Below are 15,494 nucleotides of genomic sequence, written 5' to 3' on the forward strand. Positions count from 1 at the left end.
GATTTCCGGCCGCCTCGAGGACCAGAGTTGCCCACCCCTGGATTAGACTTTCATTTGTGATCCAATGGACTTGATTGACCACTCTTTAAGGGACCTTAAAACCATCATGTATTAAAACCTCAAGTTAAAATAGCATGGTTTAAATTTTGTGCACTTTGCTTACTTTAAATTTCACCACTTGTTGCTTTATATAAAATTTATAAATATGCTAATGGGCTTGTTCAGATTATTGCTTATAATACCGCTGAAGTTTTTTTTTTTTCACTCTATACATGATATATGATGTTATCATTAACTTTCTCTACTTGAAACTATTCATAATTCTGTCATGATCTTGCTGTAGCGTATAGAAGATTCGCCTTAAGCTAAGCCATCTTTGCCTGAACACTCTCCCAGGCAGCTTAAATAAAGCCTTAATTACAATAAGAACATGCAGCATTGGAATTCCCCTCCAACCTGCTCTTCTGTAGTAAGATTATTCTTGGTTAAAATTCAAGCAGGCTGTTTCGGTAAATAGATCGCACACCCAATGACAGACTGCAAAAAATACAGGGTTTGGTGACTTTCTCCAGCCTTTTCACGTGTTAATGGGAAAGCTGCTGTACCTCATTTTATGTAATGGGGAGGGCTTCCCTAGGTTGAATTAAAACCTTTCTGTTCCGAGGTACCTCAGGGTTAAGAACAGACCGAGTCGGCTGGCTTCATGAAGCCAGTTGCTTCCATCCCAATTCTCTCTGAAATAAAGAAAGGTGCCGATATACTACTGCCCTATCCTGGCTCCTGTCAAGGAGACATATCCAGTAGGTATCTTGAAAAAGGAGGATCCTTTTAGTCTGCATGAAGTTTCAATCTCTGCAGCTTCTTGTGGGTGTTGGTCAGGAACTCATGCTTCTTTCCACTGGTGTAGGAAGGGGGGCGGGACAGGAGGGTGCAGTCCACTATGGGCACGGTCTTTGTAAAGAGTGAAGGCAAATGTCTTCCTTCCTGTCCCCTCCTTTCCCGTCTCCCCTGCTGAACACGTGATTTGTTCCAAGCTTTTCAAACCCCGGACAAAGTGCCGGGTTTTGAAAAGCCGTCTGGACCCCGGACATGTCCTCAAAAGGGGAAATCCGGATGTCTGATAACCCTATCTAAGATTATACCTGAGGGAATGGAGGCTAAATGTCCGAAGTGCCCCCTCTTTTACAAAGCTGCGCTAACGTTTTTAGCGCCAGCCAAGGCGGTAACAGCTTAGGCGCTCATAAGAATTCTATGAGCGGCGGAGCTGTTACTATGGTGGCCGGCGCTAACAATGCCAGCGCGGTTTTGTAAAGGAGGGGGGGTCAAAGAGTTCATATGAGTGTCAGGAGCAGTGCAGAGCATTCAGTGCGCTGGCCTACACTAAAAAATGCTTTCATGGTTTAGTAAAAAAAAAAAAAAAAGGTGGGGGGGGGGGGGTAAAAGGCATAGGATGAAAGTAAAGAAAAGAAACTGATAGACTTTGACAATATCACCTGAAAATACAAGCGAGCTTGGCCTCATACTTAAATTGATAGCAATCCTGACTGAAACAGGCTAAAAATCAGTTCTTTCGCAGGCCTCCATCTGTTTTGTCTACAGTAGGTTGTTCATTTTATGAACTCTGGCTTCAGCAGACTTGGAACAGTTTCAGGAAAAAAATCTATCATTTCAGATAAACCTGAATGAAAGAGAAAGCTTTGCATATAAACCTGACTCCAACATCTTTGGATCGAAAGCTGCAAGATCCATGCAATGCTTAGGAGCATATATCACCATCCCTGTGATACCAATTATCCACTTCTGTTACAACACCCCAGGGAGGCTTCACTGATGAGATAAAATGCAATAAACATATCCTAAGCTATATGACTAATTGGCAGCAAAATGAGCTCCTGTTAAGAAGCTGCTGCTTTGCAAGCCTCCTGGCTCAGATGGTAAACGGTATGCATTACCTGTAGAACAGCGGTCTCAAACACGCGGCCCCCCAGGGACTATTTTGCGGCACGCGATCTGTCCTCTTCCACTTCACAAGTTTTCCGATTGTGGAGAGGACAATCGCGTACAGACCGCAAGTGCTGTAAATGACTTGCATCGGTGGGAATGTCAGCAAACGGCCTCCTGGTGGCGCTGTGATTCTTCCAGTCTCAGCCTCCCTCTACCTGCTTTGGCTTGCGTCTCTAGGCGGCATTAGCGGCTTCCAGGTTGCGCTGTGCATCTCACGATCTCAGCCTCCCTCCGCTCCCTCTCAGCCCGGATCCGGAGTGCACAGCTTACTCTGCGCTGCAGCTCACCCGCAAGCACCGGAACCAAGCAACGAGCAACGAGCAATGGTGGCTGTAGGCCTTTGGCAAGTATGTGAAAAATGTGTTTCTTTGGAAATTGCAATTATCTGTCCCACAGAAATTTTTTTTTTAACCCCCCTACGATTTCTCCTGTGGTGGTGTTTCTTCACATAGGCTTTGATTTATTACAATTGTCTGTCACACAGAAATTTTTTTGATCCCCCATGATTTCTCCTATGGTGGTGTTTCTTCACATTGGCCTAAGTCAGTGGTCGGCAAACTGCGACTCTTAAGCCACTTGAGTGCGGCTCGTGGCTCACCTAAAGCAGGGGTCCCCAACATGCTTCCCTTCTTACTGCCCTCCCCGAAGTCACCGCCATTGGGGAACAGGCCGCCACCTCAGCCGGTGAATAGGCTACCACCGCCACCATCGGGGAATAGGCTAACTCCGCCGCAATTAGGGAACAGGCTGGCACTGAGTTCTTAGCTCTCCCTGCTTATCTTCCCCAGCGCGGAGCCGACCAATTCTCACCACCCAATGTCAATTCTAACGTCGGAGAGGAAGTTCTGGGCCATTTATTTATTTTTTCTGCAGTCCTCACATTTAAAGTTTAATATCTTTCCTTTCTCAAAACTGACACATTTCAATCAGTATATCTTCTATATATATAAAATTGGAGGTATGTATGTGTGTATGTATGTATGTGTGTGTATGTGCCGCGATCACGCAAAAACGGCTTGACCGATTTGAACGAACCTTGGTATGCAGATCCCTCACTACCTGGTGTGATATGTTCCGGGGGTCTCTCGGCCCACCTGCACACGTGGGTGGAGCTACAAACAGAAAATCAGATTTCACCCATTCATGTCAATGGAAAAAAAGTAAAAAGCTGCCATTCTCACAGTACTTCAAAAACGGCTTGACCGATTTGAACGAAACTTGGTATGCTGATCCCTCACTACCTGGGGTGATATGTTCTGGGGGTCTCGCGGCCCACCTGCACACGTGGGCGGAGCTACAAACAGAAAATCAGATTTCACCCATTCATGTCAATGGAAAAAAAGTAAAAAGCTGCCATTCTCACAGTACTTCAAAAACGGCTTGACCGATTTGAACGAAACTTGGTATGCAGATCCCTCACTACCTGGAGTGATATGTTCTGGGGGTCTCGCAGCCCACCTGCACACGTGGGCAGAGCTACAAACAGAAAATCAGATTTCACCCATTCATGTCAATGGAAAAAATGTAAAAAGCTGCCATTCTCACTGTAATTCAAAACTGGCTTGACTGATTTGAATGAAACTTGGTATGCAGATCCCTCACTACCTGGGGTGATATGTTCTGGGGGTCTCACGGCCCACCTGCACACGTGGGCGGAGCTACAAACAGAAAATCAGATTTCACCCATTCATGTCAATGGAAAAAATGTAAAAAGCTGCCATTCTTACAGTAATTCAAAAACGGCTTGACCGATTTGACTTGGTATGCAGATCCCTCACTACCTGGGGTGATATGTTCTGGGGGGTCTCTCGGTCCACAACTCTATGTTGCTTGCTCAAGGGTGGGTTCACCCAAGAAGTTATATGTTCTTGCTCCTGGAGGTGAAACTAAAAATGTTGTTTATAATCACGTTTGCGTTAGTTGTATTGTATTCATTTTGTCAAATATTTCACATTATAATTTGAATATTGTACTTTTTATTAAGCTGTAAAAAAATAATTTCATTCACCACTATAAAGTATCTTTATTTTAATCCATTTACAGTGTTATTGCTATAATTAAATACCCGTGCAACGCCGGGGCTTCAGCTAGTTGAAAATAAAATCATTTTCCCTACCTTTGTTGGCTGGTGACTTTACTTTTCTGTGCTTTTAACTATGTTTCCAGGGGCCTTCTTGTCCTTTGACTGTTTTTCTCTCCATCTTCACTTTCTGCCTTGCATCCATCTTTGGCATTAACTTAATATTCAATTTTTTTGCTTTCTTTTCAAAATCTATGTTTCCATGTTTTACCTTCCCTTCTATCTCTCTCTTCTTCCATCCTTATTTCCATGGTCTGACATCTTTCTTTCCTTTCTATCTCTTTCTCCTTCCCTTCCCCTGGTCTGGCATCTGTCTCCTTCCCTCCCCTAACTTTTTATTTCTTTCACCTTGCCCCCTTCTTTCTTTCTCTCTCTCTCCATGCCCCCTTTCTTTCTATGTCTGTCTTTCTCTCTCTTCCGTGCCCCCTTTCTTTCTTTTTTTCTTTCTCCATGCCCTTTCTGTCTTTCTCTCTCCTTGCGCCTTTTCTGTTTGTGTCCTGTCTCCCTTCTTTCTTTCTGTCTCCCTGTCCCCCTGATTTCTTTATTTATTTTTCCCTGCCCTCCCCCAAGCCACCACCATTGGGGAACAGGCCGCCACCGCCGCAATAGGGGAACAGGCCAGCGCCGAGGTCTTAGCTCTCCTTGCTTATCTTCCCCAGTGCGGGGCCAACCAATTCTCACCACCTGACGTCAATTCTGCCATCCAAGAGGAAGTTCCAGGCCAGCCAGGCAGTGATTAGCTGGCCCAGAACTTCCTCTCCGATGTTAGAATTGATGTCGGGTGGTGAGAATTGGTCGGCTCCACGCTGGGGAAGATAAGCAGGGAGAGCTAAGACCTCGGCGCTGGCCTGTTCCCCGATTGCGGTGGCTTGGGGGAGGGCAGTGAGAAGGGAAGGGAAGCAGATTGGGGATTCCTGCTTTAGGCGAGCCGCGAGCCATTTGCCGACATTCCCTCCAGAGAGACGCAAATCCAATTACAGCAGTCGCGGTCTGTACGCTATTGTCCTCTCCACAATCGTAAAACTTGTGAAGTGGAGAGGACAGACCATGGGCTGCAAAATAGTCCCTAGAGGACCGCGAGTTTGAGACCGCTGCTGTACACCATACTGGCCAGGTGGTTCTCAAACCTGAGAATCACGCTTATCGCCACACTAGTCAGTGCCCAATATTTCAAGCGCCTAACAGTATATAGAATCGGGCCCTATGTGTTTAACTTGAATTAACGTACATTAATGGGCATTAACACATATTAATTGGTTAATTCACATTAACAAATGAGACTCCTTCATGTTGGGAGAATTTTTATTAAAAATATGTATTTTAGATATATTTTAGCTTAGATGGCTTGAAAGCAGCAGCAGAGTCTCTTTCTTAACCTTGCAGGTCTCTGCTATTTCTTTTATTGTATAGTTGAATCAGAACTAGATTGGGATTAATACCATCAGTCTTCACTCATAGTCTCAATGATTTTTTTTCTTCCATATTTTATTACCCTCCAGACATTGCAGTAGCCATTTTGGGTTTGGCTCCATTCAGAATTCTTCAACCAGGGACCCTGATTTCAATAATCTCAGCATGACTCCCATGAAATATCTATGACTCCCCCAAGGAGATCTAACAGGATTTCAACCCTATTTCACAGGAGGCAGCTGCTTTAATCTCATGCTCCAGCACTTAAAAATATTCTGTCTAACTGGAAATTGGCCAATTCTCTTTCCTCACATCATTGGTGGCAATTAGTATTACAATATTATAAATATGAATTGACCGTTAGCAACAAAATTGGCAAACACAATTTCCTTTAATAAACAATGGTCCCCTTTACAAATGAATCTACAATCGCTGACAGTGTTTAAAGATATTTTTCAATTTATACTAATTTTTCTTTCTGTCTCTTGTTTCCAATGTAAGCACGCAAATATATATGGAACTTATATGCTTTATACTGATATACGTACTGATGTACTGTGACGCTCCTCAATGTTCTGTTATTGTTCTTTGTTTCATGTAACTTTTTGAAAACTCAATAAAATTTGGAAAAAACCCCTCACAATTTGGCTTCTCCTCCACTCAACTAGAAATCTATTAGGGCTAGGAGGAACCATACACAGTTTAGATTAATTTTTGCAGAATGCTCTGGGGCTTAACTTCTTCCTTAAATACATTGTTCCCTTTTCTTTAATCTGTAGTAAATAGAAGATACAGAAAGAGGTTGGTTATATTCCCAACTCTGTTATAAAGTGAAGGCACAGTAACATCTTGGCAACCTGAAGGAAGCTGTGTTAAAAAACATGTTGAAATGCTCAGTTGGGGAGCAGATTGCTTTAATTAATGAGCTCTCATCAATGACCTACTATTCATGAGCAAAATGCGACTTCTGAGCAGCATCAGGTTTTTTATTAGTGATATTATGGTACTGCTTGTTGCATATATACCACACAAATACCAAGAAGACTGATTGAATCATGTCTCATTTTAGAGGTTATATTTTCCCTGCTGCAGGATATAATGGAATAGCTACCATTCATTCTGGCTGATGTGAAGTTGTGCAGAATCACATGGGATCCGTTTGCATTTTTTTTACCTGAGTTACAAAGAAGAAAATATTAAAAAGGTGACAGGTGAGAAGATATATTAATTCGAAACTGAAAGAGTAAGGCTTTTTGATGCTCTGTACTGTATGTTTATATATTTATCGTTACCTAAGGCCTTGTTGAATAATGTCTTTTAACCTGATTATTATGCCATAACAGCAACTGATGGATTTACTGACTTCAATTTTTAAACTCTACTGCAGGCCTTACAGCTCTAAATAAAAAGCCATCCTCACAGACTGATGACAGCTCATCTGTTTTCATTCAAAAAGGCAGTGGAATGAAGGTATTGTAACATAGAAACATGATGGCAAATAAAGGCCAAATGGCCCATCTAGTCTGCCCATCCACAATAACCATTATCTCTTTCTCTCTTTGAGAGATCCCACATGCCTATCCCAGGCCTGTCTGAATTCAGACACAGTCTCTGTCTCCACCACCTCTTCTGGGAGACTGTTCCATGCATCTACCACACATTCTGTAAAAAAGTATTTCTTTAGATTACTCCGGAGCCTATCACCTCTTAACTTCATCCTATGCCCTCTCATTGCAGAGTTTCCTTTCAAATGAGAGACTCGACTCATGCGCATTTACATTACTTAGGTACAGTTTAGTTTATTTGATATACCGCAAATGTTAACACAAAAAGTTAAATCAAAGCAGTTTACATCGCTATCATATCTCCCCTCTCCCGCCGTTTCTTCAAAGTATACAGATTGAGATCTTTAGGTCTGTCCCCATACGCCTTATGATGAAGACCACATACCATTTTAGTAATCTTCCTCTGGACCGATTCCATCCTTTTTATATCTTTTTGAAGTCTCTGTCTCCACCACCTCTTCCAGGAGACTGTTTCACGCATCTACCACTGTTTCTGTAAAAAAGATTACTCCTGAGCCTATCGCCCCTTAACTTCATCCTATGCCCTTTCATTCCAGAGCTTCCTTTCAAATGAAAGAGACTTGAGTCATGCGCATTTACACCACGTAGGTATTTAAATGTTTATATCATATCTCCCCTCTCCTGCCTTTCCTCACACCATTTTAGTAGCCTTCCTCTGGACCGACTCGGTTCTTTTTATATCTTTTTGAAGGTGTGGCCTCCAGAATTGTACACAATATTCTAAATGAGATCTCACTAAAGTCTTATACAGGGGCATCAACACCTCCTTTTTCCTACTGGCCATACCTCTCCCTATGCAACCTAGCATCCTTCTAGCTTTTGCCGTTACCTTTTCAACCTGTTTGGCCACCTTAAGATCATCACATACAATCCCACCCAAGTCCTGCTCTTCTGTCGTGCACATAAGTTCTTCACCCCCTAAACTGTACTGTTCCCTCGGGTTTTTGCAGCCCAAATGAATGACCTTGCATTTCTTAGCGTTAAATTTTAGAAGGCTTGGGGGGAGGTGGGTTATTTTCACAGAGAGACAGTTCCAATTCTAAATGAAAACATTGGGAAGGTGTGGGGGGCATGTACTAGTGGTTGCAGTTACAACCCTAAAACCCCTACTAGGCAGGTTAGTTGGTCTTTATCTGCTGTTTCCTACTATGCAACTATATTAAGACTATAAACTTCAAAACCAGGACCTGTGCTATATGTGTATGTACAGAACTGCATATGCTTGGTAGCGCTAGATAAATGACAATAATAATTCATAAGAACATAAGAGGTGTCATACTAGGACGGACAGACTAAGAGCCTGATTCTTGAAACGCGCGTCCCGATTTGAGGCAGTGGTAGGCATCCTACCGCCATCTGTCAGCCAATCAGGATGCATGTTTTTTTTTTTTTCTTTTTTTTAAGTTGTGCGATGAAAGACACATAGATTGTAGGCATCTGTAGCGCATCCACAGAGATGCATAGGGACGCTTCAGCTTGCCCAAGGTGGAGCGTGAGCATTGTTTCACTTGGAAGTAGCCTTGGGTGTGCTTAAGCGTCCCTACATGTCTCCATAGACATGAGACAAATGCCTTAAATGTAGGCCTTCAAAATGCTGGCCTATATTTAAGGCGTGTGTTCAGCGAAGTAGAAGCAATTCTCTTTAGGATGTCTATTGGATAGGGTTTGGCCCATGTGCCTAAGGCCCCGCCCACAGGAGGGGCCTAAGGCTACTGGGCCAATTCTGGTTGGCCTAGGTGTAGGTTGGCCCACCTCCCACCATTTCCCCTCCTCTAAAAACGCCTCTTTTCGCTCTATGTGTTTAGAGGCAGGTGAAAGGCCTAAGCTGGTTTTAGATACGTCTAAAACCAGCTTTGGTTATGGGCACTTGGACGATTAGACTTTTTGATCGTCCAAATACCCATTTAGGCCACTTTTTAGACTTTTTTTTTTTTTTTTAATTATGATCCCCTTAATGTTTAAGATGTGATTTTTGTTCATTACCCTTATAGACACAATTAAAATATTTTTAGTGCATAAATAGATGTTCTAAAAGTGAAAAGGACCCACCACCCTTGTAAGAATCTAGTCTAAGGGATTCTTTTACTAAAGCTGCAGCAAACGCAGCCTTAATGAGACACTTTTGCTGTGGCTTTAATAAAAGGACCCCTTAGAGACTTAATACACATGCCTTAAAGAAAAAAAATCTGAAAAACTATCTTTGCATGTGGTGTATGTGCGCAAATTTATTGCAGGACGGCAGTGCACAATCCCGCCGTTAAGCGTGCGCTTCACACAATAATTGGATGTTCCACATAAAATGGATTTTGGATGGATCTTGAAATATAGCAACCGGACTCACAAAGAAATCCAAGTCAACAAACTGTAAATACTGAGAATTTTATTTCCATGTTCTCATGGCCTCGTAAAGGCCTTTCAACACAACTCTTACAATTCAGTATTGCCTATAATTCTCAATATTTTCTCAAAACAAAGTTTCTCTCAGCAGACACTGTACATACATAGCCAGTTGATTTAATAATTTAAAAATTATCTTTTGTATATTCAATGCCAGGATACCAACAACAAAAGTACAGTACAAGTAAAATCACAATATTACAGTGAAACATTTTAGACTCAAATAGACTGAAGGCTGAGCACAAGTAGAAATATGTACATGCACTAAAGTGCTAGAAACCCAATGGCATGCAAGTCAAGTATTTCACGCATAGACAGCTAATTCTGTAAGACTTTCTGTCACTGTAATTTTGCCAGGTTTCCTCTCATGTTTCTTAAAATGCATTTTCCGTTCAGCTAGTTGAATGGCTTTCTTTACTACAGCTTCAAACAATATGAAGGACTTTTACAATTTTTGTTCTGTAAGCAACACTGACATTGCTGTTGAATAACATTAACTAAATAAAGAGACCCTATTTATATATGTAAAGAAAATGTAACAGTGCAAATATAACAAAAAGGGTACCAAGTACTGAGCGAGCGAGAGAGAGCACATCGAGATTCTGTTAAAAAGGTATTTATTTTTATTATCTTAGTTACCTATTTGTTACTGATATTTTCTATGTAGAAAAGATGAAGACAAAAATAGTTTTCTGACCTATGAAAAAAATGAAATTGTTACAGGCACATAAACTGTTTCAATCTAGAAACATCTCTATTCGTTTCACCGGTGAACATTCATCAGCTGCATTTTGCCGTTCCCGACCTTTTAATGTCCATCTCTGGTCCTGGTGAGGGTGCTAATGTGCGTATTACACTGAATTATTCTGTGATAATTCATGCAGGCTTGCATCACTGGTTTTTATTCCCCGGCCACGGCTCCTTGCACTCCGATTCCTCTGAGAAGGACAAATCTCCTGTTGACTGAGACGGTGAGGCAAGAGGGGAATGTGAAGCCCATCTTGAAGGCAGGCGACGATTTGCTGGTCTCTCTGGACGGGAGAAGCAGGATTCTAGGGAGGGAGCTAGTGCAGAACTTGGCAGTTCCTTGGTGGTGAAAAATGGAAAAAGAAAATTAGTGATTTGCACAGAGACTGCTTTTTAGTCCAGAATAAATCAAATTAAAATGGCATTAAAAGCATGTATAAATCTTACTGATGCTGCTGTAGGAACAGCACTCCTCCCCCCCTGCATAGATCTCTATATCTGCATTCATATGCAAGCAAAATTCAAGGAGGACATGAACAGAATATGCAAAATGCAACTTCAGCTTAGGAAGCTATTGATCAACACACATTCTGATAATTCAAGAAAATTCACTATCCAGATATCCCTGTATTTCTAGTCAGGTACATTTGTAATTTGTTTGCATGATCATTCATCTAATTTATAATATAAATTTCAAAGCAAAACTGTACATGGCACAATTTATAGTTTTTCAGCACCTCTAATTACCCCCTCCTTTACAAAGCCGCGCTTACATTTTAGAATTCCTACGAGTGTCTGAGCCGTTACCGTTGTGGCCGGCGATAAAAATGCTAACGCGGCATTGTAAAGGAGGGGGTAAATTTTTGAATTTGATAAACTGTAAGAAATCATTATTTGCTCTCCTATAATTAACTAAACTCAAGGTTCAAGAACTCAAGTTAACATTTTAACTATGAAAATGTATACCAAACAGCAACACAAAAAGAAAACTAACAACAAATCAAAATTACGTAGATAATTATAAATGCCAGAGATTGATAAAATCTTTTTCTCTAATTTTTCTCTCTCTGGAAATTTCTTGTCATCTCTTTATATTCCCCCATTTGTCTCTTACCTTTTCATAATTTTCTATTCTTTCCAGCCCAATAAAACTAAGACAGAATTATACAAAAAAAGGTCAAAAATGGGGCAAAATACAGTAACTCTCAAAAAATTACTGAACGGGCATGAAAACTGGCATGAAGAAAAAAAAAACCCCAGTAAAAGATATTTCATGTTAAAAAATGGGCCAAATCCAACAGGAGATTTCAGAGAAATACCCCCCTTCCCCCCCCCAAAAAAAAGACCCAATATATTACTGTGGGAGTAGGAGTTTCAGCTTCTGTAGCACACAAACTTGCATACAGTGAAACAGCAGTTAAGGAATCCCTCATTTCCCACCATAAGCAATTCCCTAATCCCTTATTTTGTCCTGTTTGTCTGTTTTAATTAGATTGTAAGCTCTCTTAAGCAGGGACAGTCTTTTATGCGTTTAGTGTACAAAGCTGCGTATGTCTAGCAACATTATAGAAATAAGTATTAGTAAATTATCTATCCCTGTTCTGTATTCTTCCACCCCGTCCCCCAACTGCCCCATCCCAAAAAACTACCACTGCACAAACTCTCTCTATCCCCTCAAATTATATCCCTACCCTGCCAACTGCCCTACAACCCTAAGCAAACTGCCCCATCCCTAATATTTACCATTCTGCAATTGCTCCATCCCTCACAAATGGCACCCCTTAGTTCTCTTACTACCCTTCAAACTGACCCACTATCCTATAAACTCACCCATCCCAAAAACTGCCTCCAACAATTGTCCCACTTACAAAATCTTAAGCCCTGCAAACTGCACCACCGCCACAAAAATTATATTACATTAGGGATTTCTATTCCGCCATTACCTTGCGGTTCAAGGTGGCTTACAAAAGATTTATAAACAGGGTTACAATGGGATGACAATAGAATTGCTAGAGTGGTAGAGAGTAGATCTTTTGACATTTCTTTGGTAGTTAAGAACAGGGAGGCTTAACAGAAGATTTATAAACTACAATTGTCCTTGCTATGATAGTAAAGGGTAGATCCTTTGTCTATTATTAGTGTTGTTGAGAGAACGTGAGGTTAGGGCTGTTTCAGGAATTTCTTGAAAAGTATGGTTTTTAGTTCTTTTCTGAATGTCCTGCAGTCTGGAGTGGACACCAGAAGGTTGGAGATCTGGCCATCCAGTTTTGCTGCTTGAGTGGCCAGGAGGCTGTCGTGTAGTTTTGATCGTTTTACTTCTTTGATCGGGGGGGGGGGGGGGGGGGGAATGAATGGGGAGTGTGTTTTTCTGTGTCTGGTTGTGGATGCTGGGATGAGGCGGTTGTTCAGGTAGGACGGGCTGTCTCCGTTAAGAGTTTTAAATAACATGCAGTAGAATTTGAATTGTATTCTTTCTTGGATTGGTAGCCAATGTGAGTTGATGTAGGCTTCTGTGATATGGTCATGTTTTCTCAATGAGTCTTAAAGCTGTATTTTGGATTGTTTGGTCATAAAGGTTGGGCATGGGAGGTAGAGGATGTTGCAATAGTCCAGTAGTCCTAGGATTAGGGATTGTACTATAAACTGGAATTGTGTTCTTTCAAAGAATTTCTGAATTTGTCTGAGATTTCTCATGATAGCGAAGGATTTCTGTATTGTGTTGTTTATTTGCGGTTGCATGGTACAGCAACTGTCTATAGTTATTCCTAGTAGTTTTATGGTGGTTTGGATGGGGTAGTTGATTGAGTTGAGTTCTAGGTTGGCTATGGTTTGGATTTTGTCATTTTCAAAGAGAATGAATTTGGTTTTGTCTGGATTGAGTTTAAGTTTGTGATCTTTCATCCAGGTTGTAATGGAGTCTAGTGTTCGTTGTAATGTTTTGGTCAGGGAGGACGTTGATTGGTCATATGGTAAGAGAATGGTAATGTCATCTGCTTAACTGTAGGTGGTTATGCCTAGATTGTCTAGATGTGTTCCGAGAGAGGCAGTGTATAGGTTGAAGAGGGTAGGGGATAGTGGGGATCCCTGTGGTACTCTGCAGGGGTTTGACCAAGGTTTTGATTTTTCTTTGTTAGATTTTACACTGTAGGTTCTGGATTTTAGGAAACCTTCGAACCAAGAGTATACTTTGTCTGAGATACCTATTGTATCTAATATTTGCAGAAGGATATTGTGGTCTACTAGATCGAATGCTGCAGTTAGGTCCAGTTGTATGAGAAGTATTTTTTTTTCCTGTGCTTAGTTGTTGTCTGATTGTATCCATGAGGGAGCCAAGTAGTGTCTCTGTGCTGTAGTTTGTTCTGAAGCCGGATTGCATAGGGTGGAGTAGGTTATGGTCATCCAGATAGTTGGTGAGGAGTTTGGCTACTAGGCCTTCTGTGAGTTTGACGTATAGTGGTATTGAGGCAATAGGTCTGAAGTTGGATGGTTGATCTGGTGGACCTTTTGGGTCTTTTTGGATTGGGGTGATGATGATTTCGCTGAGGACCGAGGGGAAAATGCCGTCTTTGAGCGTGGATTGAATCCATTGTAGAAGAAGAGTACGGAATTTTACACTGGAGGTAGTAAGGAGATATGAAGGGCAGTGGTTGAGGTCACAGAAGGCGTGGCTGTATTTTTTGTAGAGATAGTTGAGTTCAGACCATTGTATATTGGGGAAATGTGACCAAGTTCTGTCTGCTGCAGTTGAATCTTTGTCTGTGGGGTGAGTTGTGATTATCTTTAGGAGGGATGGGGTAGCATTGAGGGTGGCTCTGGCGTTTGTGATTTTGTTCTTGAAGTGTTCTGCCAGGAGGGTAGCTGAGGGGGGAGGGGTATTATTAGTGGTTGTGTAGGGTTTGGTATCTGTGAGGTCTTTTAAGACTTGAAATAGTTTTTTGGAGTCTTGGGTTTCTGTGCCTATAAGATTTGTGTAATGAGTTTTTCTCTTGTTCTTTAGTAGAAGTTTGTATTGTTTGTTGATTTTTTTCCAAGCGATTTTAGTTTGATCTAGGTTTGTTTTTCTCCTTCTTCCTACAACTGCATATATCTACTATTCTGCAACTGCTTCATCACATCTTAAAAACTGTCCCCACCCCAAAAATATCCGTCATAATTCTCCCACTACCCTCCAAATTGCCCCTAAAACTACTCCAACCTAGAAAATAACCCCACCTGCCCCACTATCCTGCACACTAACCCCACTTGCTAAAAACTAGCTCTCACACTTGCCCCATCTCTAAAATCTATGCCCTGCAAAAAGCCCTACAACTCCTTATAACTGCCCTAGAATCTCACATAAATTGCCCCATCCCTTTTTTTTTAATTGCCCCATCCCTTTACAAACTGTCCCCCTCTGCCAAAAATATACCCTATTACTCTCCCATTCTCCTGCAATCTGCCCTCCAAAATTCTTCCACCTCAAAAAATAAACCGTCCGCCTTCCAGCAAACTGCCCTACCCCAAAAGAAATCTCATCACGTTCAAAATTTATCCCTCCTGCAAACTGCCTCACTCTCTACAGCAATTCCTCTACCAAAAGGTACCCCTTACAACTATACCACCACCCTACAAGCTCTCCCTCTCATGACATATACCCCCCCCCCCCTGGAAGCCACAGTGCATGCAGAGCATACACAGAGAACACAACAGACATATACAGAAATATATTCACACAAGACATACACAAGGGATTACAAATAATTCCCAAGCTATAATGTACTACATTTTAAGCTACTCAGAATACAAGGTACTCTGTCTTAAACTGAAAAGTAAAGTGGAATAGAAATACATTTTTTGATTAGTTTTCAAAGGCCAAAACCTGCTTCAGGTCAGGATAGTATATTATTGTTATGGTATCCTTTCCTGACCTGAGGAAGGAAGTGTTGGTCTCTGAAAGTTAATCATCTCGCTCTACATCCTTTCACCTAGCACCTCCTATCTTTCTCTCCCTACCCTTTCTTTTTTTTTTTTATATATATTCTTTTACAAGTAACAATACTTGAAAGGAAATACATCAATTTAAGAAGAAACCCAAAAATAAAATTATAAAATAATTCCACACTAGTAACCATGATTAAAGTCCACATTAAGGAGAGAGAGAATCAACAAATTCCAAGGGAAGTTGGACTTCAAGAACTAACTAAATTAATCAAATTACAGAGTACAGCTAGAGTCAATTATTAGCCTGGTTAGGAGAAGTCTCTGGGCCTCTTGTAGTTGCTTTACTCTCA

General features: G+C 41.4%; 1 protein-coding gene across 1 annotated transcript in view; it reads right to left on the minus strand.

Annotated features, from left to right (window-relative positions):
• Positions 1-9,440: 9,440 nt before the first annotated feature.
• MTCL1 (microtubule crosslinking factor 1) overlaps positions 9,441-15,494 on the minus strand; it is a 398,239-nt gene continuing 392,185 nt past the window's right edge. Inside the window, 2 exon segments of the mRNA XM_033934045.1 lie at positions 9,441-10,370; positions 10,372-10,563. Of these exon segments, the coding sequence (XP_033789936.1) occupies positions 10,329-10,370; positions 10,372-10,563 (234 nt within the window). The 3' untranslated portion in view covers positions 9,441-10,328.

The sequence above is a fragment of the Geotrypetes seraphini genome, chromosome 2 (genome assembly GCF_902459505.1).
Source record: "Geotrypetes seraphini chromosome 2, aGeoSer1.1, whole genome shotgun sequence".
NCBI lineage: Eukaryota > Metazoa > Chordata > Amphibia > Gymnophiona > Dermophiidae > Geotrypetes > Geotrypetes seraphini.